This window comes from Salmo salar, chromosome 09 (genome assembly GCF_965601325.2).
Source record: "Salmo salar chromosome 09, fSalSal1, whole genome shotgun sequence".
Classification (NCBI taxonomy): domain Eukaryota; kingdom Metazoa; phylum Chordata; class Actinopteri; order Salmoniformes; family Salmonidae; genus Salmo; species Salmo salar.
The window spans coordinates 119,417,165-119,443,059 of NC_138299.1; the positions used below are offsets into that span (position 1 = coordinate 119,417,165).

At 46.9% G+C, this 25,895-nt stretch overlaps 2 protein-coding genes across 2 annotated transcripts in view; one reads left to right on the top strand and one right to left on the bottom strand.

Moving 5' to 3' along the window:
* LOC106612492 (tetratricopeptide repeat protein 9B-like) overlaps positions 1-16,279 on the top strand; it is a 40,288-nt gene extending 24,009 nt beyond the window's left edge. The window contains exons 2-3 of the mRNA XM_014213678.3: positions 10,406-10,588; positions 10,809-16,279. Coding sequence (XP_014069153.1) covers positions 10,406-10,588; positions 10,809-10,903 — 278 coding nt within the window. The 3' untranslated portion in view covers positions 10,904-16,279. The remainder of the gene's footprint in view (positions 1-10,405; positions 10,589-10,808) is intronic.
* Positions 16,280-18,583: 2,304 nt separating this feature from the next.
* The window catches only part of LOC106612493 (mitogen-activated protein kinase kinase kinase 10), a 33,971-nt gene continuing 26,659 nt past the window's right edge, over positions 18,584-25,895 (bottom strand). The window contains exons 4-11 of the mRNA XM_014213679.3: positions 25,003-25,178; positions 24,589-24,835; positions 24,195-24,317; positions 23,801-23,939; positions 23,519-23,631; positions 23,111-23,361; positions 22,341-22,869; positions 18,584-21,330 (exon numbers count right to left, since the gene is read on the bottom strand). Coding sequence (XP_014069154.2) covers positions 20,924-21,330; positions 22,341-22,869; positions 23,111-23,361; positions 23,519-23,631; positions 23,801-23,939; positions 24,195-24,317; positions 24,589-24,835; positions 25,003-25,178 — 1,985 coding nt within the window. The 3' untranslated portion in view covers positions 18,584-20,923. The remainder of the gene's footprint in view (positions 21,331-22,340; positions 22,870-23,110; positions 23,362-23,518; positions 23,632-23,800; positions 23,940-24,194; positions 24,318-24,588; positions 24,836-25,002; positions 25,179-25,895) is intronic.

The window sequence follows — 25,895 nt, forward strand, 5'->3', positions numbered from 1 at the left end:
CCCCTCATCACTGACAAACGCTCCCTAAAGCACTTCAGCGAGCAGGCCTTTCTAATTGACCTGGCCCGGGTATCCTGGAAGGATATTGACCTCATCCCTTCAGTAGAGGATGCCTGGTTATTCTTTAAAAGTGCTTTCCTCACCATCTTAAATAAGCATGCCCCATTCAAAAATGTAGAACTAGGAACAAATATAGCCCTTGGTTCACTCCAGACCTGACTGCCCTTGACCAGCACAAAAACATCCTGTGGCGTACCGCATTAGAATCGAATAGCCCCCGCGATATGCAACTTTTCAGGTAAATTAGGAACCAATATACACAGGCAGTTAGAAAAGCCAAGGCTAGCTATTTCAAGCAGAAATTTACATCCTGTAGCACAAACTCCAAAAAGTTTTGGGACACTGTAAAGTCCATGGAGAATAAGAACACATCCTCCCAGCTGCCCACTGCACTGAGGCTAGGAAACACTGTCACCACCAATAAATCCACAATAATCCGCCGCAATTGTTGCAACCCCTATTACTAGCCTGTTCAACCTCTCTTTCGTATCGCCTGAGATCCCCAAAGTTTGGAAAGCTGCCGCTGTCATCCCCCTCTTCAAAGGGGGAGACACTCTAGACCCAAACCGTTACAGACCTATATCTATCTTACCCTGCCTTTCTAAGGTCTTCGAAAGCCAAGTTTACAAACAAATCACCGACCATTTTGAATCCCACCGTACCTTCTCCGCTATGCAATCTGGTTTCCGAGCTGGTCATGGGTGAACCTCAGCCACGCTCAAGGTCCTAAAAGATATCACAACCGCCATCGATAAAAGACAATTGTGTGCAGCCGTATTCATCAACCTGGCCAAGGCTTTCGACTCTGTCAATCACCACATTCTTATCGGCAGACTCAACAGCCTTGTATTCTCAAATGACTGCCTCGCCTGGTTCACCAACTACTTCTCAGACAGAGTTCAGTGTGTCAAATCGGAGGGCCTGTTGTCTGGACATCTGGCAGTCTCTATGGGGGTGCCACAGGGTTCAATTCTTGGGCCGACTCTTTCTTTGGACACTGTGTTAACTAACCTCCAGACGAGCTTCAATGCCATACAACTCTCCTTCAGTGACCTCCAACTGCTCTTCAACCGATCGCTGCCCACACCTACCCACCCGTCCAGCATCACTACTCTGGATGGTTCTGACTTAGAATATGTGGACAATTACAAATACCTAGGTGTCTGGTTAGACTGTTAACTCTCCTTCCAGACTCACATTAAGCATCTCCAATACAAAATTAAATCTAGAATTGGCTTCCTATTTCATAACAAAGCTGTAACGGTCGTCTGTGGAAGAAGGAGTAGACCAAAGCGCAGCGTGGTACGTGTTCATGATGTTTATTATACTTTGAACACTGAAACAAAAAAACAAAGTGGAACAAAACGTAACAGCTCTGTCAGGTGAACACACCAAACAGAAAACAACTACCCACACCAACCCTGTGGGAAAAGGCTACCTAAGTATGGTTCCCAATCAGAGACAACGATAGACAGCTGTCCCTGATTGAGAATCATACCCGGCCAAAACAAAGAAATACCAAAACATAGAAAAAGGAACATGGAATGCCCACCTTAGTCACACCCTGGCCTAACCAAAATAGAGAATAAAACCCTCTCTATGGCCAGGGCGTGACAAAAGCATCCTTCACTCATGCTGCCAAACATCCCCTCGTAAAACTGACTATCCTACCGATCCTTGACTTCGGCAATGTAATTTACAAAATAGCCTCCAACACTCTACTCAGCTAATTGGATGCAGTCTATCACAGTGCCATCCGTTTTGTCACCAAAGCCCCATATACTGGCCCTCGTTCATATTCGTCGCCAAACCCACTGGCTACAGGTCATCTATAAGTCTTTGCTAGGTAAAGCCCCCACCTGTTGCACGCACTCCAGCAGGTATATTTCACTGGTCACCCCCGAAGCCAATTCCTCCTTTGGCCGCCTTTCCTTCCAGTTCTCAGCTGCCAATGACTGGAACGAATTGCAAAAATCACTGTAGCTGGAGACTCATATCTCCCTCACTAATTTTAAGCATCAGCTGTCAGAGCAGCTCACAGATCATTGCACCTGTGCATAGCCCATCTGTAAATAGCCCATCCAACTACCACATCCCCATATCACTCCAGTGTTAATTGCTAAATTGTAATTACTTCGCCACTACGGCCTATTTATTGCCTTACCTCCTAAGGTGAGAGGATGAGAGCGCATAGATGTGAGAAGGAATACAACGTGGCTGCTATGAATCAGGGGTGATCAGGGGTGTATTCATTATGCTGATTCTGTTGAAAAACGTTTCTTAAACAGAAGCAAATGGAACAAAACGGGGATACACATACCTGAATTTGTCCTATAGAAACTCTTGTTTGCAACTGTTGGACAAGTGAGTACACCCTATATAAGATAGATGCAGGCAAGAGTGTGCGCAATTGTCAGGAGAATTTTCAATCCCAGTGATAATAATTAACAATCAATAAGCTTTGACTAATCCCCAAGGTTTGTAAGACACTGGGTTAATAATAATTAGGCAAAGACTCAGCTTATGCAAAAGGTCCGTACAGTTTATTCAGAGAACGTTCTGAAGTCCATAATACAGAGACATTCATTTTATAACTTGCTTCTTCCTTACGCACATACATACACACAAACAGTAGGTGGGATGTATCCCTCCCCAGAGTTCTCACCACTGTTTATCATTACCCAGCGCTCTCCGTTCCATTCCCCCGAGATTAGAGGAACTGACCGCCACTGTACTGTATATATATTTATGTTGGTCCAGCCAACTATTTTCCACCTCCACGAAGCAATGTCAAATACAAACCCTGCATCTGATGTCATCTTGGTTTTCAGATAGGGGAATTGTAATGCCCTGGCCATAGAGAGGGGTTTTTGTTCTCTATTTTGGTTAGGCCAGGGTGTTACATGGGTGGGCGTTCTATGTTTATTTTTCTATGTTGGTTTGTTTCTTTGGTTGGCCGTGTGTGGCTCCCAATCAGGAACAGCTGTAGTTCGTTGTTGCTGATTGGGAGTCACACATAAGTAGCCTGTTTTTCCTTTGGGTTTTGTGGGTGATTGTATTCTGTTAGTGTGTTTTCCTGACAGGACTGTTTTGCTGTCGTCTTTGGTTTATTTTTGTAAAGTGTTCTCTTTTTTCAATTAAATTGCTAAGATGAACACATCCTCCGCTGCACCTTGGTCTAATTCTGATGACGGCCGTTACAGGAATGAAACACACTGAATGGAGAATGGAAAAAGACACAAAGACACTGGGTGAGAAGAGGACAGAGATAGAGAGAGGTCGGCAAATGCAAAAGGGAGAGGAGGAGAAAGAAAGAAAGAGCGAGAAGAAAGGGAGGGGGAAAAAAGCGAGAGAAGGATGGAGAGGATGATAATGCTGTGTCATGTCGGTGGAGCCAGTCTGGTACTCAAGGCAGCAGCAGCTCCGGACCTGCCCTGTCCTTCTGAATGACAGAGACACACATTCGCAGTAGGCTGGTGCTTAGGGAGCTATTCTTAGCGGGCCTGGAGAGAATCTGCATATGCAGAGAGTAGCCGTGTTGATTTGTGATAGCATAGTAGGCATTATATTCACTCGTAGGCAAGTGTCTGTGTGTGTGTGTCTGTCTGTTTGTGTGTGTGTGTGTGTGTGTGTTGATTGGGCTGGTAGGACTTTGAGGGGTGGAGGGGAGTACACCCAGATACCAGATATCCAGATATCCAAACTATTGAACACGGAGTCTCAGCTAGGTCCTAGATCCTCATGTCTCCCAACATTCTACATTTTCTGACATGCGCAAACCAGATACCCCAGTACATCAGCATGTTCATGTGGAATTAAAGTTGGGTTGTGTCATGGTTTCGCGGGCAGTTACGTAGCGCTGGGCGGCAGGTAACCAAGCAGTTAGAGTGGTGGGCCGTTAACCGAAGGTTTGGATCCCTGAGCCGACAAGGTGAAACATCTTTCGATGTGCCCTTGAGCAAGGCACTGAGCCCTAATTAGCTCCAGGATTGCTATTGATAATGGCTGACCCCCCACCGGGCACAGACGTCAATTCATTGTCTCAGGGAGAGACACCCTCCCTGAGACACCCAACACATTTTGAGAGAGAGAGAGAGTGTCAAGACAGTGTTTCGGTGATGAGCTGAGAGTGATTCAGGGAAGGCAGCAGTCACGACGACACGGTAGAGCAGAGGTGGCAGAATGACAAATAGATGGAGCCAGAGGTCGATGGAGGTAAGGTAGTGTAAAAAAGAAATGGACGTGTGAGCGAGGAGCTAATTATAGAGGGATGGACAGCAAACTAATCACCACCATCAATGGCCTTAAATTAGCCAGCTCATGATGCCGCTGGCCCTGACAGAGAGACAGACAGATGGGGGAGAGAGACAGACAGAGAGTGTGAGGGGAGGGAGGAAAAGAGAGAGAGGCCTCTTCATCAGACAGTGGGAACACAGGAAGAGTGATCGCTGGCAATCGATCGATGCTGAGTTTTCGCTCGCTTTGCACTTCTTCATTTGTTTGGCATGTCTGTCGATCATTTCTTTCTCCACTCCTCCTCCTCACTCCGTCATTTATGCTACAGTATGTCTCCCTATCACTATTAACCCTCAACATATTTATTCCTCTCGTCGCTTGTTTTTCTCTCTCTCTTCTCATACACTCTAAATACTTCTCTCTCTTTCTCTTTCTCTCGTGGTCTGATCTTTCTATTTCTATCAGGCTCCTTTGTCCTCTCTCTTTAATCTCTTCCCTCTCTTTCTGACATCTATTCCCCCCCATCTTTGACTCCCCCGCTCTGAGATAAAAGGCAGTCTTCTGTTTTTCAGACAAAATGCTCCAGGCACAGCAGGGGGTGGATCCTGAGCATGTGTTAAACCACTCACTGCACCTCCCTCTCTCTCTCTCTCTCTCTCGCTCTCTCTCTCTCTCTCTCTCTCTCTCTCTCTCTCTCTCTCTCTCTCGTCTCTCTCTCGCTCTCTCTCTCTCTGTCTCTCTCTCTCTGTCTCTCTCTCTCTCTCTCTCTCTCTCTCTCTCTCTCACTCTGTCTCTCTCTCTCTCTCTCTCTCTCTCAACACACACACACACACACACACACACACACACACACACACACACACACACACACACACACACACACACACACACACACACACACACACACACACACACACACTCACCCACACACACAGACACTCACTTTCACTCAGCAGCTGTCATTGCACCTGTTAGGTTTGTCCTGAAAGAGATTTAAGAACCTGGTAAATTCCAGAATTTTCCCAAGTATGTCGTACTATCATCCTCCTGCCTTCTTCTCCTCCTCCTTTTCCTCCTCTTCCTCCTGCTTTGAGTCTGCTCAGCATCCCGGTGCGATGTGGTGCTTAGGGACATCGAAGAGAGAATCCTTAGAGGGGGAGTGTTCTCAGATCACCGACGCTGACACTAGCTCAATGTGCACCAGGCCATCACCACACCACTTAAATACTCTTTCCTGGCTCCTCTCTAGCTGGCCTCTCTCTCCCCCTTTCATGTGTCTGGCTTCTAGGTCTCTTCCTCTCTGTTCTCTGTGATGAGAGTCTGGGAGAGTGGACGGACAATGATAACAATGGATGGAAGTGAAGAGTTTATTTTGGGTCGTGTTACTGTGGACGGGGATAGGCTGGGGATGAGGAAAGAGGAGAGGAGGGTAGAAGGAAAAGGCCAGTCATGGTGTAATGTGAAGGAGCCTTTTAGCCATCCATTATCACACCGTGTCTGGATACCGCCCTCAGTGCGTTTACCCTGACAACCCATCCATCTGTCTAATGGCTCAGTGGGGGTGCGGTTAGGGTGTGTGTGTGGGTGTGTGTGTGTGTGTGTGTGTGTGTGTGTGTGTGTGTGTGTGTGTGTGTGTGTGTGTGTGTGTGTCTGTGTGTGTCTATTTCTACCTGTGTTTGTTCAGGCCCGTTATTTTACACTCTATGTTTAATTCTATTAATGTGGATACATATTTGTGTGTGCGTGTGCACTCGCGTGCATGCGTTTGTGGTGTGTGTGTCTTGTGTATTTGTGAGGGAATACAACACTCTTAACAGCGTCAGCCGTTACAAAAGGCCATTATGTGCTGTAACTGAATCCGCTGAAAGCTCTCCCGTACTTTACTGGCTCCCTTACCCCTGGAGGATGATGGAAGACAGGGAAAATGTCCGTCATTTTTTTAAAGTTGGCTGGATGGGAAAAGGAATATGGTTCATATCTAAAGTACATAGAGGGAATCTGATGTGGCTACCTGGCAGGCAGACTGTATAGAATAAGGAAATGATTTGACCTTTGGCCCCTCGGTTGTGATCTTGAAGCTGCGGACTCATATCCACTTATCAAACCCGAGCGTTCTCCATCCCCTAGCTTTCTATTTTAGCTCCCTAGTGGCTCTAATAACTTGAACTTGCTTGAACTATGTGTGTGTGTGTGTGTGTGTGTGTGTGTGTGTGCCAACCCGTCTGTTCCCCCATCTCGTCTCTCCCAACCCCCCCTTCTCGTTGCATGCGTAGGAACAAGGTCTAGTGTCTGGAGGTGTTGAGGGTTTAACAGGGTAGACAAACAGCAGAGGGAAGGAGGGATAATGGGAGGGAAGGAGGGATAATGGGAGGGAAGGAGGGATAATGGGAGGGAAGGAGGGATAATGGGAGGGAAGGAGGGATAATGGGAGGGAAGGAGGGATAAAGGGAGGGAAGGAGGGATAATGGGAGGGAAGGAGGGATAATGGGAGGGAAGGAGGGATAATGGGAGGGAAGGAGGGATAATGGGAGGGAAGGAGGGATAATGGGAGGGAAGGAGGGATAATGGGAGGGAAGGAGGGATAAAGGGAGGAAACATTTGAGGAGACGATGGGAGGAAAGGGGTAGAGAGGTGTCAGCAGAACAGTGGCAGTAGGGTCGTTCCATGACTAGTGGAGCTGAACTTTCGTTTTAATATGATGAAACTTGCATTCAATTGCCACTCCCTGTTGCACAGAACATGCTTTCCTTCCCCCTGTCACGAGGGGATTGATGGCTATTTAAGATGAAAACCTCAACCCTGATACGATCAACCCTGTTACTTTAATAGCATTTCATTGGCACTTACTATATTCATCTTTTTAATTTAACCCCTTGAGATGGGAAAACATTTTTTTTTAGGAAGTTGAAATGTGCTCTTTATGACAGAATGTTCAAATTTGGTGAAATGAATAGTTATTTTTACCAAGTTACACTACCCAAAATGTACTACATTCGTGGAATGACCCAGGAATGAAATGAACTGTGTAGCAGGTCTCTACCTACAATCTTTAGTCAGTCTCAGAACACAAACAGGGATAGATCTATTGGATGAGATGTTACGTAACTTAGAGTGATGCGTTAGTGATGCAGTCAGACGCCCAAAGCTGGATGTAATCAACATGACTCCATTACCTTATCCTATCTTGGTGTCCATTGGCTTATTGGCAGAACACAAACACGCTCGCACGCACACACACACACACACACACTATCCCAGAGATCTCTGGGAGTTACAGGAAGTTGACAAGCGCTGGAACAGATCCCCCCCCCCCCCTCCTTGCGTAACCCTCCCCTATCATTTCCCCCTGTCCCCCACCCCTCCCTCCTCCCACTGCGGCCCTGTCTCCCTCTCTCTCTCTCCCTCCCTGTCTCTCACTCCTGACTCACCCTGGCTCCCAGCTAATAGACCCTGAGTTATGCTGTTCACAGAGCTGTCTGTGTGTCAAGGGCAGGGAGGGAGGGAGGGAGGGATGTAAATAGAAAGGTACCGATGGAAAGAGGATATAATCAAAATACTGAGATGTTCTTGTACTGATACAGGCTTCAGTATGAATGACGGGGAGGTATAAGTATGAAGGGAGGAGAGGAGGAGAGGAGGAGGACTGAGTGATCAGAAAGCCTTGAGATGACCCATCGTCAAATACCTAAAAGCTTCACTGGACTAAAAGCTGCAATAAAGTGTGTGCCTGTGTGTTTCTCTGCCTGTATGTGTGTCTCTCTCTCTTTGTGTGTGTGTGTGTGTGTGTGTGTGTGTGTGTGTGTGTGTGTGCGTGCGTGCGTGCGTGCGTGCGTGCGTGCGCGCGTGTGTGAAAAGTGCTGCTGTAAGGCACACCCATACGATTAATGACCTCAATGAAACACAGTGTCTCCAAAGTGCTATTCTCTAAACTCTACCCTTCCCTGTCTCAGTAGTGGCATCACTATCTCCTGCCACGTATCACCTGTCTCTTTATTCTGTCTCAGTAGTGGCATCACTATCTCCTGCCACGTATCACCTGTCTCTTTATTCTGTCTCAGTAGTGGCATCACTATCTCCTGCCACGTATCACCTGTCTCTTTATTCTGTCTCAGTAGTGGCATCACTATCTCCTGCCACGTATCACCTGTCTCTTTATTCTGTCTCAGTAGTGGCATCACTATCTCCTGCCACGTATCACCTGTCTCTTTATTCTGTCTCAGTAGTGGCATCACTATCTCCTGCCACGTATCACCTGTCTCTTTATTCTGTCTCAGTAGTGGCATCACTATCTCCTGCCACGTATCACCTGTCTCTTTATTCTGTCTCAGTAGTGGCATCACTATCTCCTGCCACGTATCACCTGTCTCTTTATTCTGTCTCAGTAGTGGCATCACTATCTCCTGCCACGTATCACCTGTCTCTTTATTCTGTCTCAGTAGTGGCATCACTATCTCCTGCCACGTATCACCTGTCTCTTTATTCTGTCTCAGTAGTGGCATCACTATCTCCTGCCACGTATCACCTGTCTCTTTATTCTGTCTCAGTAGTGGCATCACTATCTCCTGCCACGTATCACCTGTCTCTTTATTCTGTCTCAGTAGTGGCATCACTATCTCCTGCCACGTATCACCTGTCTCTTTATTCTGTCTCAGTAGTGGCATCACTATCTCCTGCCACGTATCACCTGTCTCTTTATTCTGTTGGTTCCCTTCGGACATTCACTGTATGGCTATCTCTTGTCTACCGCCCCTTCTCTCTCCCCCCTCTCTCTCCCCCCTCTCTCTACCTCTCTATTCAATTCAAGGGCTTATTTGGCATGGGAAACATATGTTAACATTGCTAAAGCAAGTGAAGTTGATAATAAACAAAAGTGAAGTAAACAATAAAAAGTGAACAGTAAACATTACTCTCATAGAAGTTTCAAAAGAATAAAGACATTTCAAATGTCATATTATGTATATATACAGTGTTTTAACGATGTGCAAATAGATTAAGTACAAACGAGAAAATAAATAAACATAAATATGGGTTGTATTTACAATATTGTTTGTTCTTCACTGGTTGCCCTTTTCTTGTGGCAACAGGTCACAAATCCTGCTGCTGTGATGGCACACTGGTATTTCACCCAATAGATATGGGAGTTTATCAAAATTGGGTTTGTTTTCGAATTCTTTGTGGATCTGTGTAATCTGAGGGAAATATGTGTCTAATATGGTCATACATTTGGCAGGAGGTTAGGAAGTGCAGCTCAGTTTTTACCTCATTTTGTGGGCAGTGTGCACATAGCCTGTCTTCTCTTGAGAGCCAGGTCTGCCTACGGCAGCCTTTATTAATAGCAAGGCTATGCTCACTGAGTCTGTACATAGTCAAAGCTTTCCTTAAGTTTGGGTCAGTCACAGTGGTCAGGTATTCTGCCACTGTGTACTCTCTGTTTAGGGCCAAATAGCATTCTAGTTTGTTCATTTTTTTATTTTTTTATTCTTTCCAATGTGTCAAGTAATTATCTTTTTGTTTTCTCATGATTTGGTTGGGTCTAATTGTGTTGCTGCCCCCCCCCCCCCCTCTCTTTCTTATCTCATGCCCCTCTCCCCACTTCATGTCGCCACGTCAGGAAAATAAAGCTTTACAGTAATAATCCTTCACTCTAAAGGTGTGCTAAGTTAGCTAGATTCCTCCCTCGTTTTCCGGGGCAACTTCAACAGCAGTTCTCTCTTTTTGAATTTACTGAACAGCATAAGCTAAATCCTCTATTTGAATGTGTAGTACATTGACCAGATATTTTGTTGCAGCGTCCTAGCTTCTAGTTATTTATATCTCCCTCTCATCCTGAAGAAGTAGTGCTATAGCTGAGTTCTGCTCTGTTTAATAAAAGGCGTGGCACGTCAGCGCTCTCTCTTTCGCTCTCTCGCTCACTCTCTCGCTCCAAGCTGTCCAAACTCGTTTTTTCCTACCCCTTCACCACCACCTCTCTCTCAATTCAGCTCGAATACCGACAAGCTATACTGGCACGAAAAGAGCCAATCGAACAACATTTTCAAAGCAATACACAATAGTACAGAAATGACTGCCATGACTTTCTCACTCCCCCTCCATCCCTCTCTCTGTGCAGCGTGCCTGTTGCAGTCAGAGCTGGTGAACTACGAGCGTGTGAAGGAGTACTGCCTGAAGGTGCTGGGCCACCAGAGGGACCACTTCAAGGCCATGTACCGCGCTGGCATCGCCTGCTACCACCTGGGCGACTACGAATGTGCCCTGCGCTACCTGCGTGACGCTAAGAACCGCGAGCCCTCAGGTAGGCTGAGAGAGTACTGCCAGTCAGTGTTTTTCAATGTCTGCCAATAAGTCGAGAATCTGGTTTACTCATGTAATCTTACCAGGACATGTCACCTAATGCCAGCTACAACACTAACAATAATCTCCCCCTATCCTTATTTCTCGCTCTCTCTCGCTCTCCTTCTCCCTTTCTCGCTCCCCTCTCTCTCTCTCTCTCGCTCTCCCTCTCTGTGACACAGACACAAACGTGCTGCGGTACATCCAGTTGACGGAGATGAAGATGAGTAGGGAGGGCCAGCGGGAGCGAGAGAGCGGCAAAGAGGCCCTGGGCTAACCTTTGACCTTTTGGCCTCTGTCACTATGGCCTACTCTATGACCCATCCTACATCTCCTCTCTGACCTCCTCTCCTCCTTTATCGAGCCTAGTCTTGTTGATGACTAGCCCCAGCGATGCGCTGCAACCATGTAAAAGAACAGGGCAGAAAAAGCCCTGTCTCTCCCCCTCTCTTCTCCTCCTTGTCTCTCTTCTTCCCCCCAGGTGCTGTTGTTCTGTACCCAAGATGCCGACTGCCAAGCCAACAAAGAAAAAACAAAGCAAAGGGAAATGCTGTACTGTACTCATACAAAACAGTCATGGCTGTCTGAATGAAAAAAAGCATAAAAAAAGATATGAACAAAGAACATTGCGTGATTTAGTAGAAGTGTAATTTAAACAGAAAAATAAAGTAGAATTTCTTATTTTCTTTTTCGTTGTGAGGACTGAGGAGAGGTCCAGGGTTGGGAAAGGTACCAGGGGAGGGCAATGGAAGGAGTTTGGGAGAAAGGAAGAGGCGTGACACATATCAAGACGTTAGGCCAATTCAACTGTACACCCTGACCTCGCCCTATTACAATGGAGGTCTGAAAGCCACTGACCCAGACTGTCCCCCCAGCCTCAGCCCGGCTAGAGTACAGATCAGGCTAGCTAGCACGCTACGTCTCTGTCTTTTTCATTATGGAATAGTCTTCAGACAAGCCTGCCTTTGCGCTCATATTCAATCTTCTTTTTTGTTTTCAGCTTTTAGTGTCTCGTCTGAGTTTCTGGACTGTTTTGAATTCAAGGGCTAATTCAAGTGTTTGTAATTTGTCCTTTGATCGTTTTTTATTTTGCTGTTGATATTACATTGTACTTACTACTATCAGTTGTTATAAAGCAAAATGTGTGACCTTTCTCTCTCTAAAGAACAAAACAAACTAACTCCCCAACAGGCTCGCTGTTCTGCTGTTAACTGGTGTGTTTATGTGAACTGGTGTCTTGAATCTGTCGTCCATTCCCACCTGGAATGTGTTGTGTTGTCAGACTGTTACCCCCCTGCTTTCTAGCTAATGATGTCACTATGGAAAATAGCCAGTGGGATTGAGGTTCCAACAAGCACCCTTGGCTGCACAGAGTTCTCTTCTGCTTTCTACTCTGAATTTCTACTTCCAGGCCCTTTATCGCTAATGCTCACTCCTCCCAGACATCAGTGACATCACGAGACACTCTGGCCAGCGTTAGTGCAGGGAATCCGATCACAGATACTGTATCCTTCTGAAGTGTCTCAACCATCAACAAGGAGTGTGCCATTTGAGATTCCCATTTAATTGTGTATATTTTGATAGATATCAGTGTTGCAACAACAAAAAAATGTATGAAAAAAAAACCATTTCAAAATGGGCTGTCTCTGTAGGCAGATTACACAATACTAGTGCTAGGCCAAGACAAGTGAGGATTGTGGTTGGGGCAAGACCAGCTAATGACATATTACACATACAGACCCATCATGCCATTGCATACTTTCTCAAGACAAATCCCATTGAGGTTGATAAAGCCTATAGGCTTGCTAGGATTTCTAGAAATACTTAGAAGTACCTGCCCTGTTCTAAGGAGAGGTTTGAGTTGACCAATGTTAAAGCATGAGCTTCATTTCTCCATCTAATACCATGGAACCCAGTTTCCTTCACCCTATGTGCAAGCCAAGCCCCTGCATGGTAATGTGTGGCTCAAGTGGAAGCCATTTTGAATCCAGATGCCAGGGATCATGTCTGGTTTGTTGCTTTCTTTAACATTGCATGCTCCCTAAAAACGTGGAATTGGTTAATGGAGAGTCAGCAGTAAAGCCTGAAAAGGTATCTTGTATCTTGAATAGGTTGATTTTACGAGACTTATATGGTCCCATACAGAAAGGAATTAGGGTCAGCAGCAGGCATCTGCCTTGGCCATGGTGAGCCATGAGAAGAAGAATTCCCAAAAACGTCAAAGGAGTGGATAATACAATATCAAAACGATAACAGTTCTCCTCATTTGCCTGTGACCCAATTGCCTATGAGGGAAATTGGGCCCAAAGTGTGTCAATGAGACTCGGGAGAGGCAGCAGCACGATGCCTGGAGCAAACTTGTATGAGCCAGAGGCTCCACTGGAGAGGGAAATGGGCCAGCAGCACCACTAACGCAGCAGGAATGCCATGTCGCTCTGAAACTGTAGAGATGGGATTATGTTAAAGCAGCGTTGTGAAGAGGTTGTGGGGAGGTTATCACCTTGGTAGCAGGGTAACAGCAACATGGTGTGGAACCACCAAGAACTCTCTTTCTCTCGCTCTCGCTCTCTCTCTCTCTGATTATCATTCTCTCCACCTCTTGCCCCCGTCTCTCTCTCTCTCTCTCTCTCTCTCTCTCTCTCTCTCTTTCTCTCTCATCTCTCTCCCTACTTCTATCTCAGTTCAATTAAATTTGAATTGCTTTATTGGCCCAATGTAACAATGTCCATATTGCCAAAGCCTATTTTGGAAATGGATATGCTTAAAAATTTTAACATAATACAAAAATGTATAATAATAATCGGGATTGTCAATGAAACAACAATCAGTAACAACAATAAGGGTGGGGGGGTGAGTATACCAAACATTAAGAACACCGTTCCAGGCATACCGAGTGGCTAAGTCTAAGGAACTGCATCGCAGTGCTAGAGGCGTCACTACAGATCCGGGTTCAATCCCGGGCTGTGTCGCAGCCGGCCGTGACCGGGAGACCCATGAGGTGGCGTACAATTGGCCCAGTGTCGTCTGGGTTAGGGGAGGGTTTGGCCGGCTGGGATGTCCTTGTCCCATCGCGCTCTAGCGACTCCTTGTGGCGGCCGGGCACATGCACGCTGACTTCGGTCGCCAGCTGTACGGTGTTTCCCCCGACACATTGGTGCGACTGGTTTCCAGGTTAAGCAAGCAATGTGTCAGGAAGCAGTGCGGCTTGGCGGGGTTGTGTTTCGGAGGACGCACGGCTCTCGAACTTCGCCTCTCCCGAGTCCGTACGGGAGTTGCAGCGATGGGACAAGACTTTAACTACCAATTAGATATCATGGAATTGGGGAGAAAACGCGGTAAAATAACATAAATAAACACCGTTTTCAATTGAGTTCCAACTGTAGATACAAAAATATGTGGCCACCCCTTTAAATTAGCCGATTTGGCTATTTCAGCCACACCCGTTGCTGACAGCCATGCAATCTCAATAGACAAACATTGGTAGTAGAATGGCCTTTCTGAAGAGCTCAGTGACTTTCAATGTGGCACCGTCAGAGGATGCCACCTTTCCAACAAGTCAGTTTTATGCCCTGCTAGAGCTGCCCCAGTCAACTGTAAATGTTGTTATTGTGAAGTGGAAACGGCTAGGAGTAACAACAGCTCAGGCGTGAAGTGGTAGGCAACACAAGCTCACAGAACTGGAATGCCGAATGCTGAAGCACGTAGCTCGTAAAAATCGTCTGGTTGAAAGACTCACTACGGAGTTCCAAACTGCCTCTGGAAGCAACGTCAGCACAATAACTGTTCATCTGGAGCTTCATGAAATGGGTTTCATAGCCGAGCAGCCTAAGATCACCATGCGCAATTCCAAGCGTTGGCTGGAGTGGTGTAAAGCTCGCCGCTATTGGACTCTGGAGCAGTGGAAACGCGCTCTCTGGTGTGATGAATCACGCTTCACCATCTGGCAGTCCGACGGACAAATATGGGTTTGGCAGATGCCAGGAGAACGCTACCTGCCCCAATGCATAGTGGCAACTGTAAAGTTTGGTGGAGGAGGAATAATGGTATGGGGCTGTTTTTATGGTTTGAGCTAGGCCCCTTAGTTCCAGTGAAGGGAAATCTTAACGCTACAGCATACATTCTAGACAATTCTGTGCTTCCAACTTTGTGGCAACAATTTGGGAAGGCCCTTTCCTGTTTCAGCATGAAAATGCCCCCATGCACAAAGCAAGGTCCATACAGAAATGGTTTGTTGAGATCGGTGTGGAAGAACTTGACTGGTCTGCACAGAGCCCTGACCTCAACCCCATCGAACACCTTTGGGATGAATTGGAATGCCGACTGTGAATCAGGCTTAACCGCTCAACATCAGTGCCTCCCTAATGTTCTTGTGGCTGAATGGAAGCAAGTCCCCGCAGCAACGTTCCAACATCTAGTGGGAAGCCTTCCCAGAAGAGTGTAGGCTGTTATAGCAGCAAAGGGGAAGCCAACTCCATATTAATGCCCATGATTTTTGAAGGAGATGTTCGACGAGCAGGTGTCCACATACGTTTGGTCATGTAGTGTACCTCTCTGTCTCTTACTCTCTCAACTTCACCACTGTCGCTCCAAAACAGAACAGGAAAGCAGTAGTGTTGTATTAGTCCCTATGGCTGGCTAAGCTGGCCCTACTCACGCGTGGCCCTCTTGGGAATAGGTTTTCTCCTCATGGTCCTATCACCAATGCATCCGTCCACCATCCTGTTGTTGTCCCAATGTGCATTCTCGCTCCATGTCTACGGTTACTGTCTACACATAAAAACAGGTCAGGGCTAAGTTCTTCCCACCCCTGCCCTAACATGACCCATTATGAGATAAACAATGGAATGACCCTGGACCAGTTATTGTGGGCAGAATGTTACACCACGCTGTCTGTACAAATACAGATAGAGAGAGAGACATCCTCTCTATAGCAGTTTAGTTCTGAAAACATACAGCAAAAGCACAAACTGAAAAGAGGACTGGGAAAGTAAACACTGGTTCTGTTTTTTTAATCTCTTTCCTTTGATGTCATTTGAGGTACATGTTTGTCAAATGTCAAAGTCGTTTTTGTGGTTAAGAAACAATTGTGGGGAAAAAATACGTAACTGAAAAGAAAAACAAAAGGCTGTTAAAAGCTTTACTTTATTGAGTTATTTCATCAACTGATGAGAGAGCAAGTTAAGGGGAAAGTGAGTTTGGTATAAAGGCACCACAGGCTCTCTGTCACTGTGTCTGTCTGTGTAGATGTTTCAGTAAGATTTGTTGTCCCCTGTTTTGGGAAGGTCCATACACCTACTCCAGGAGTCTGTGAAACCCCCACAAAGTGACCGTGGATCTCGTTGAAGGAAGTGGGCGTTGGAGAACCGAACCAGTTAAACAGTAGACTTTTTTTGGAGCTACGGCAACGAAGAACACATCTGTTTCCTTTCTTCTTCTTTTTCTCGTTTGCTTGTACCAGAGAGTAGGACTTGAAGATGAGTACATCATGGTTAGAAGTACATTTTCCCATTGGACCATGTGAGGAAACGTCCATTCAATATTCCAAATCCTAACATTGCAGGACATGATAACTGGTTACATTGAACTGCTAGCCCGGGAATGCACTATTGATTGGTAAATGAGGACTATAAATAAAGTTTAAAAGGAGAAATAATTGTGCAGCGTGATTGTCTTCAGGGTTGTCTGAGTGCATGGTGATACCTCACTGTAGGTGGTACACAACAACACACAGCCAGACACACACACTTCTCTCTGCCCACCCCTCTCCCTCCCCCCGCTCCTCATCTCTTCTCCCTCCAAAGGTAATAATCTGTCTATTACTACTGACTGCCCAGCTTAATGGCTCCCTGAGCTCCAGAGAGGGGGGGGGGGGGGGGGGGGCGAGAGAGATGCTGAGAAACGCGTTGGAGGAAAGATGGAGGGGGGAGAGAAAGATGGATGGTGCGAAGAGATATCCAACTGGGCACACACTGGTTGAAACAACGTTGGAATAGACGTTGAATGGACGTCTGTGCCCAGTGGGATAGACCTGCTGAGAGGTGCCAGGGGAAAGATGGAGGGAGAAAAGAGGAGGAGGAAAGGAGGAGAGACATGCTGAGATATGCACAGCGAGAAAAGAGCAAGAAATGGAGGTTGTAAGAAAGCACAAAGGAGGCAAAAAGACAACAGGAGAACAGGAATAGGAACAAACATATAAATGCAATGGGTGTGTGAGTGCGAACGTGCATGTGTGCGTGTGTCTCACAGGTGTTGTGCCTCTAGGTTTCAGACGGGGGACAGAGAAGCATTGTGATGCAGCTACCTCAGCGCTGGTGAAACCCGAAGGTGAATTGAGGATATACATGAGACCTTTCTAAACAAATCCTTATCGAGTCAAAATTTCCTCCATCGTCCCATATCCTCTTTTCTTTGTTGTTGCTTTTAATAGCATTGCCATGGATGTGAAGAGTGGTTGCTAGGCAACTGGCTGGCGTCTGGAACGGTGTTTGATCGGCGGCTCGCACTGACAGACAGTGAAATGGATCAGGACTGTGTGTGTGTGTGTGTGTGTGTGTGTGTGTGTACGTATGCGTAAGTTGACTGACATTCCGTCTTGCATCGTTATTTGTGCCTTCTAAGAAAACCTCTCATTTCGTTTTTCAGTTTCGATTAATATATTCATGAGTTCCATGTTTTTATTAACTCATGTCACAGATTAGCTGAACGAACAGCTGATGATGTTCTTTCATACTCCACACTGCTCGTTGCCATGAGCCCCGTTTATACCTGGTGCTAACATGCGGCCCATGTCCTGATCTTGTCCACATTTTGATTGTCCCCACATTTTTAGACAGGTGCAGACAATTAAAATACTTATTGTGGTCTGATTGGGATCAAGTCTTTCGGACCACCCCCTGAGGTAGTCAGAGATGCATTGTGTCTGGATATCTTACAAGTGTAGATGGACCGTGCTTCTACATCTGCGTTTGGGGGTTTAGGCTGGGTTTCTGTGTAGCACGTTGTGACATCTGCTGATGTAAAAAGGGCTTTATAAATCGATTTGATTTGATTCGATCTGGACAGTGAAACTATTTCGATCATCAATATCCATCCCTCTAAAACCATTGACTTATGGCATCAGTGTTTAAAAAAATAAATGAATAGATGTTATTTTGAAACAATATATGTTAAATGATTTGCTTACAGGGAAATCTGGTGACAATGCAGAGACAGTGGATAGGTAAGAGACACATTTTAATGCCATGTGTAGCTGCAATGGCTAATATGTGGTCCCAATCAGAACGTTGACAAGATCAGGACCAATGACGCCCGTTAGCACCAGGTACAAACTGGGCTGTGAATGCATCTCTATCAGCCTGTTAGATTAAGTCAGGTGTCTGAGCTATTGAGACGTAAAGTAAATATATCAGGTATGTTTCATTGTTGACACGATGCTGGAATCACACATTAGACAACATTCCTACAGGTCACCTTCCCAATTCCGTCACAAAGGCAAAATAAATCCTGCAGAGATCCTGTAGGACGTTTTTAGTCAGGGTGGTCTCATGCTCAAGGGGGGCACCATCTCGTAATACTCATAACAAGACAGAGGATAATGTCAGAGGATACAATGCCGGCAGAAGAAAACCTGAAAGATACCTGTGAACAACTAAATGATTATCAAAAAGCACAACCTGTACCATACTTGTCCTAGTAAGTGTGCTTGGCAAAGTAAAGGACAAAAGTGAACGGCTTCGATGACATCCAGAGGAGGTTCACTGTTATTACAGGCAGGCCTTTGTCCTGGTCACAGAGATCCAGTATAATGTGTGGTACTTGAAAATAAGTGCTGTAAATGTTAAACTATTACAAAGCCTAGAGCTTATGGTAGAATAGAATGTATAATATAATGTAAAGAGAGTCAACCTTATGAATATAACTCCAGAGAGAGAGAGAGGAACAGCAGAGACAAAGCAAGCACCTCTCTTCCTCTTTTATTTTGTCATTCATTAAATCACTCATCATCACACCTCAACAGTCAACAACACGTCCCTCTCTCGTCCAGGTATCCCAGAACGTCACAGAGTGAGACAGATGGAAGACATCCGCCCGTCCACACTGTCCACGAACGTCAGTCTGTAGGTTGCTCGGTTTTTCTTGGTTGGTCTGTGTTATATTAACAAATATATATATATACAGATATTCCGTAAAGAGAATCATAATAACAATAATTAATCATTATTTCAATTATAACAATAATTTTAATAAATACTCTGAGCGTTCTTAACCACACAAGGAGAATAAGGATGAGTTTGGCTCACCCCTCTACCTATGGGATTGACATCATCCCATACAAATAATAACACTAAACACACACACACACGCGCACACACGCATACACACACATACATACAAACACTCCCGCACACAGTCAAGTAAATACTTGTATGTAGCCTTGACCAACTGTGCCATTAAAAAGTGGTATTCTTCATCTTCTTTCAGCAACCAGACAGTATGGTGCTCTCATGGGCCTGCGAGAGAATCCAGAGTTCTCTCGATTCGCCGTCCACATCCCAAGCACCTTGTGTCAAGTCCTTCACAGTCTGTACTCTTGTGACACGGACATATCAATGTCAATATCATGGCTCTTTAACCAAGGATTGTGCCCTTTTTCCCTTCAATGATGCTGTATCACTATCCAGTAGGTAGGAAAAGGAAGTCAGGGGTACGGAATGTGGGAATTCGTTTTTTTGTAGAAAACAGGTAGTATTCATTAACCATTTATTGCAAGTGGATTTACCCTAATTTCCCATGGTTCTCCTCTCCTCTCAGAGGACCTGCTGTTGTAGTAAACTATCTATATAACAGAGTGTATAAGGGGCTCTATACAGACCAGTGATGATGGTGAGAGAGAGGACGTTTGCTGAGAAACTCCAGGTTATGAGGACATAGAGTTTCCCATTTATAGCAACTTTCCCCAAATTCCTTAGTTTTCCAGAAATCCTGGTTTGAGGATTCTCGTATTTCCTGCTTATTCCAGGAATCTTTCAACCAGGGTTTCTGGTAAACCAGGGAATTTTGGAAAAGTTACCGGGCATTTTGCAACCCTATGAGGACCTAAGGTAAAGAATGAGGGGGAGAAAAGCATCCCGTTTCGACTCTCTTACTACAGATTTGCTAGTTCTACAGTACATCCTTCACACTAAAATAACATGCAGTAACAAAACACAAGCACCCACACAGAGTATACCCATACAGACCCACAATTTGCCAAACCAATAGAAAATGCTGTGCTAAACAGGTTATGGCTGGAATGGTTCAAGCGTTGAGAAGAATCAAACTCATTCGCCTATACAGAGCTGAGGAAGCAAAGTCCTGTCCATTGTGCTGTGGAGCTTAAAATGGCTTCCCTGTTCCTGTCACGGCCTTTGGGGAGAGGGTGCAGGACAGTGACCATCCCTATACAGGAAGATGCTATGTGGAGGTGAGGGAGGTAGACATTAGTTCTATAGAAGGGGACGCTCAATAAGAGGGCAAACTTACGCACTGATTTGGAAGTCGCTCAGGATTTGAGCGTCTACCTACCATGACTACATGTAAATATGAAGGTGGGGCAGCAGGGTTCACATGGCACCCAGAGGTGCTCTCGTAAAACAAATCAGGGCACCCCCACAAAACAACTATTAACATGGACACTTCAAGGGCACTCCCAAGAGTCAGCGTACAATGATTCCAACCCTGATGAGAGGCGTGAAGTGTCTACAGCTGGCAAAGCTTCAGCCCTAGTCTTTGGGGAAGGAGAGAGCAGAGCCAGACATGACACCTGTGTAGAGAGAGGCAGAGAGTCCACGGAGTGGTTGAGCAGAACAGGTCCTACTATTGGAAATGATGGATAGGGATGAGCACTTAGAAGTGTCTGCCTGGGAAGTGTAATGGCTTATATGTTCCTTTTAGAGAACGGGTAATATATACGGAAGGTTAGGAGGGCACACTGGTCACTAGGGCACTAAAGGTTTGGACTCTAGAGGCTGCGGAGTGGTCACTTAGAGGAATGTTGTCCCACACTGGGCGGCTTTGGAAGGGACACTAAGACAAGTGCTGTCCCGGATGCTTGGATGTGTACTAGGGGGCACAAGGCTTAGGAGTGACCACCAGGAGAGAGGTACAGCACGCACAAGTGGGCTTCAGAGTGGACACTAGGAGAAGTACTGTTCGCAAAAGGATTGGCTACCAGGAATAAAGTGGGCATACTAAGGAGTCTTTGAAGTGTGCACTAGGAGTAGTGTTGCCCATATACAGTAATGTTGCAGAGTGTGGCTTAGCCGTAGTTCTGTCCACAGAGCTGTGCAGCCTGGTGCTGTTCACACAGGGGCACGGTGCCGTCCAGATCCTGTCCATCCACATCCATGTCCATGAGGTTGGGCCTGACCGCGCTGGTGCTGGCACTGCTGTCCCCAGAGCCCAGGGGACTGTCACAGCTGCTGCCCGGGGATGAGCTCAGGGTCCTGGACAGGGAGCCCAGCTTCCAGGGGTCCGGTCGCACCCTGGCTGGGGTGGGCCGAGGCCGGGGCGCGAACTCCAGGGTCTTGGGCCTCTCCAAGGGGCTGATGATGGTCAGGGGCTCCAGGACCGGGACAGGCGGAGCGGGGGCCTTGCGGCGGAGGACCCTTGGGAAGAGGCTGGAGGGGTCAGAGAGTCGGGGGATGTCCAGGGTCTCCCTGTAACCTGAGAGAAGAGAGAGAAATACAGATACCAGAGGACGAGAATAGATGGAGAGAACAGGGGAGAACAATACGAACACTTTTAACAGGGAACGGCTATGACAGGCCATGTCTTATTTTAGGTTCAATTGAAACCCCCTTCCCCCCAGTTGGGTCAAGTTGACTGGATGTCCTTTGGGAGGGTGGACCATTCTTGATACACACGTGAAACTGTTGAGTGTAACGGTCGTCGTATGGAGTAGACCAAGGCGCAGCGGCTTGAGTGCTCATAGTTAACTTTTATTTGAGACACATAACAAAACAAAACAAGAAAACGAATGAACGCACAGTATTTCAGGCTACACACACAGCTATGCAAAAACAACTTCCCACAAAAGACAGGTGGAAAAATGGCTACCTAAGTATGGCTCCCAATCAGCGACAACGAAGTACAGCTGTCCCTGATTGAGAGCCATACCAGGCCAAAACACAGAAATACAAAACAAGGATAGGGAACATAGAATGAACATAGAAATATAAAATATAGAACATACATCAAAACCCCAAAACACACAAAACAAACACCCCCTGCCACACCCTGACCAAACTACTATAACAAATAACCCCTTTTACTGGTCAGGACGTGACATTGAGCGTGAAAACCCCGCAGCGTTGCAGTTCTTGATACAAACTGGTGCGCCTGGCACCTACTACCATACCCCGTTCAAAGGCACTTAAATATTTTGTCTTGCCCATTCACCCTCTGAATGGCACACATACTGTACACAATCCATGTCTCAATTGTACCAAGGCTTAAAAATCCTTCTTTAACCTGTCTCCTCCCCTTCATCTACACTGATTTGAAGTGGATTTAACAAGTGGCATCAATAAGGGATCATAGCTTTCATCTGGATTCACCTGGTCAGTCTATGTCATGGAAAGAGCAGGTGTTCTTAATGTTTTGTACACAGTGTATTGCTTCCTGTTCTTCAATTAAAAGCTCATAGTGACATCATGCTTTCCCAACACACTCACCTGCATGTAGGGGGAGGGTGGGTGGCCCTGGCGGGGGCGGCATGGGCATGCTGCCGTCCGAGGGGGTCCTGCGGTGCCCTAGGGTTTGGGCGCGGGGGCGTAACGCCCCATCAGAGGGGGTGCGTCTGTGCCCCCTGTTCATGGTTGCAGACACGTGGGTGGGCGTGAGGGACTGGTTGGGCTCCCTCTTGAAGCTCTCTGCCCTCAGATCCAGGAGGGGGTTAACGGAGGGGACGGGGGGCACCGCGGGGAGGGAGACGCCCACTCCGGGGGTCAATGCCAAGTCCTCAAGGTCCGAGGGAAGGAGGGATTTGGTGGAGTTGCAGTCTGAGAGGGAGGAGAGGGAGAGGAGGGTGACGGAGGGAGAGGGGTCCGTGCAGGGGAGAGTAGAGTCATGGTGGCGGGACAGAGAGAGGGACAGGGCGCGGCTCGGGGGAGAGGTGCTACGGCGGAAGCGACCCGTTCGCTGGAAAAGGCTGTCCTTTTTCTTGCGCTGCTCCTCTTTAAGGTCCTGCTCGTCCTGTTGGACCTAGACACACACACGGAAACGGGTCAGTTCTTACTGGCATCTACTGTACAATCTACGGTTGCATCTGGCCAACTGACACACACACTAGACCTTGTCAACTCCCAGGTGTAGAGTATAAACCATTATTCAATGTATAAAGATAATCTCTACAGCAGGTGGCAGGATTGAGGATCTCTTCCCATTGTTTGGGTCATTTTATCCTTCTGGGTGTGTTACAGACCCTTTTCCCTCCCTACAGTACCTGTAGTCTCCCCAGCTGTAGCAGGTCCAGCCCCAGACCTACAGAGGCCAGTAGGGAGGCACAGCCCAGCAGCAGCAGGTCGCTCTTCTTCCTCTGGCTGCAGCGCCGCAGAGAGTCCTGGTAACCCACCCCGCTCGCAATCCCGGGCCCCACCCCACCCAACGAGGGGCCTCCCTCCTCCACAGACCCGTTACTGCTGGGCTCTGGGAGCATCAGAGACCCGGGCGACTCCTCCAGCTCACAGTGCTCCTCTGTCAGAGAGAGAGAGACAGAAAGATAGAGAAAGAGAGAGTGTGAGAGGGAGAACAAAGCATTTCAATCAGTTACGAATCCGACAGATTCTGTATCCATAGTACGTTTCACAATCTCTTTTCTGTTGCAGAAATGGTGATAAATGAAGAGACCCACCCATTTCATTGAGGCTAGAGAAGCCGGCGGTCATGGGGGCGTGTTTGGGAGATTTGCCCAGATTCGGGGCACTAGAGGACCACACCTTGCATCCGTCGCCCAGCGACTTCAACCTGCAAGACGAAGAAAACTGGGTCAATACTATTAACTGGTACTATACACCAAACACTCACCAGAATAATGTTCAGAGATGATTCTGATATGCAAATGGCAAGATCTGAAAGGGTAGCAGGCAGGTAGGGGAATGGGCTATCAAGGGGTTGTTTTTGGACCATGACTTACCTATCCTCTCCGCCCAGTCTCTCTCTCTGGAGGGTGGAGCTGGGGCCCCAGGTGCGTCCCTTCTTTTTGCTAGCTGCCAGGTCCTCCTTCTTACACACGGCACTGCGGCCCCATGTCTTACTGCCGTCGCTGGGCGTCACTGAGGGGCTCAATAACACAGTTATTGTCATTACAACACATCATCAACAAATTCCTGTTGTGCCATGAACATAACAAAATGTAGTCCTATTCACCTGAATACAAGATCTAGGGAGGGAATCCACAATATTGGTTCGGATTATATTGACACAATAGCATCCCCCCACAATTGAATGACTGGTATTAACTTTTGGTGTGTCTTCGGTCCTCCAGTCCCCCTCTCCCCTGTTTCTGTCTCCCCCACAGATCAACTCACGTCGTATGGCCCTGAGGCGGGGTATGACCCCTGGGCTGGCTGGAGGTGTGGTGCTCTCACTGCCCTGGGGTTTCCTCTTATCCACGCTCGGAGATGCCTGCACTGTGATCTTATGCTCAAAACCTGTGTACATACAAAACAGGGAGGGATTACAGTCAAATGATTGGCAGCAAGAATTCCGGTAACTTTCCCCAAATTGCTTGGTTTCACAGAAATCCTGGTTGGAAGAGTTCCCGGAATCCGTGAACCCTCCAACCGGTCTTTCTTAAAAACCTGTGAATTTGGGGAAAGTTACTGGAATTTTGCAATCCTAATAAGGATAGAAAGAAAAAATAATTATGCCCTATTCAAGTAATAGGATAAATGCTTGGGTGCAATACCCTCCATCACACACCAGAGGGCAGACTGATGCTGTTGCTATCTCTGCCCAGCTTGAGCAGTCTGCTCTTCTTAAAGTGGCCCTTGCGCTTCTTGACCCTGGGCTTCTCCTGGTACATCTGGTGGATGATGATGTTGAGTTCACGCTCCACGATATCGATCTCTCTCTCAGCCAGCTCCTGCTCTCTCCTCTTCAGCTGCTCCTCCTGCTCCCTCTGCTCCTCGGCCGCACGAGCCAAAGCCTCCTCCCAGGAACGCAACTCCTACAGGAGAGGAGAGGGGCATATAGAACAAAAATGTAGATGTAGTGTTACAGCAACATAACACCCTATCGAGGATCTTCACGTTGCCAAGGCAACAGCACTTTCCCACTTGCACTTTGTGGGGGATGTTGACAACATTCCCACATGACCGTGGGGGCTCTTCTCACCTTCTCCTTGGCCCTGAGCTCATCAAACATCTGCTGAATCTCCAGTCTCCAGTCCTCTTGCAGAGAGTGGAAGGACTCCAGGGGCATCTGAAACATGGCCGACTGTTCGATGGCCAACAGTCGCATCAGGATACTAGTGAAGGATGGGCGACTGTGGGGGTTAGGGCTCCAGCACTCTGGGGATGGGGAGAGGAGGCTGAGTCAATATGACTTAAATGTACACTACTGTTCAAAAGTTTGGGGTCACTTAGAAATGACCCCAAAAACACCAGTCTCAACATCAACAGTGAAGAGGCGACTCCGGGATGCTGGCCTTCTAGGCAGAGTTGCAAAGAAAAAGCCATATCTCAGACTGGCCAATAAAAATAAAAAATTAAGATGGCAAAAGAGCACAGACACTGGACAGAGGAACTCTGCCTAGAAGGCCAGCATCCCAGAGTCGCCTCTTCGCTGTTGACGTTGAGACTGGTTGAGACTGCGGGTACTATTTAATGAAGCTGCCAGTTGAGGACTTGTGAGGCGTCTGTTTCTCAAACTAGACACTCTAATGAACCTGTCCTCTTGCTCAGTTGTGCACCGGGGCCTCCCACTCCTCTTTCTACTCTGGTTAAAGCCAGTTTGCGCTGTTCTGTGAAGGGAGTAGTACACAGCGTTGTACGAGATCTTCAGTTTCTTGGCAATTTCTCGCATGGAATAGCCTTCATTTCTCAGAACAAGAATAGACTGACGAGTTTCAGAAGAAAGGTCTTTGTTTCTGTCCATTTTGAGCCTGTAATCGAACCCACAAATGCTGTTGCTCCAGATACTCAACTAGTCTAAAGAATGCCAGTTTTATTGCTTCTTTAATCAGAACTTCAGTTTTCAGCTGTGCTAACATAATTGCAAAAGGGTTT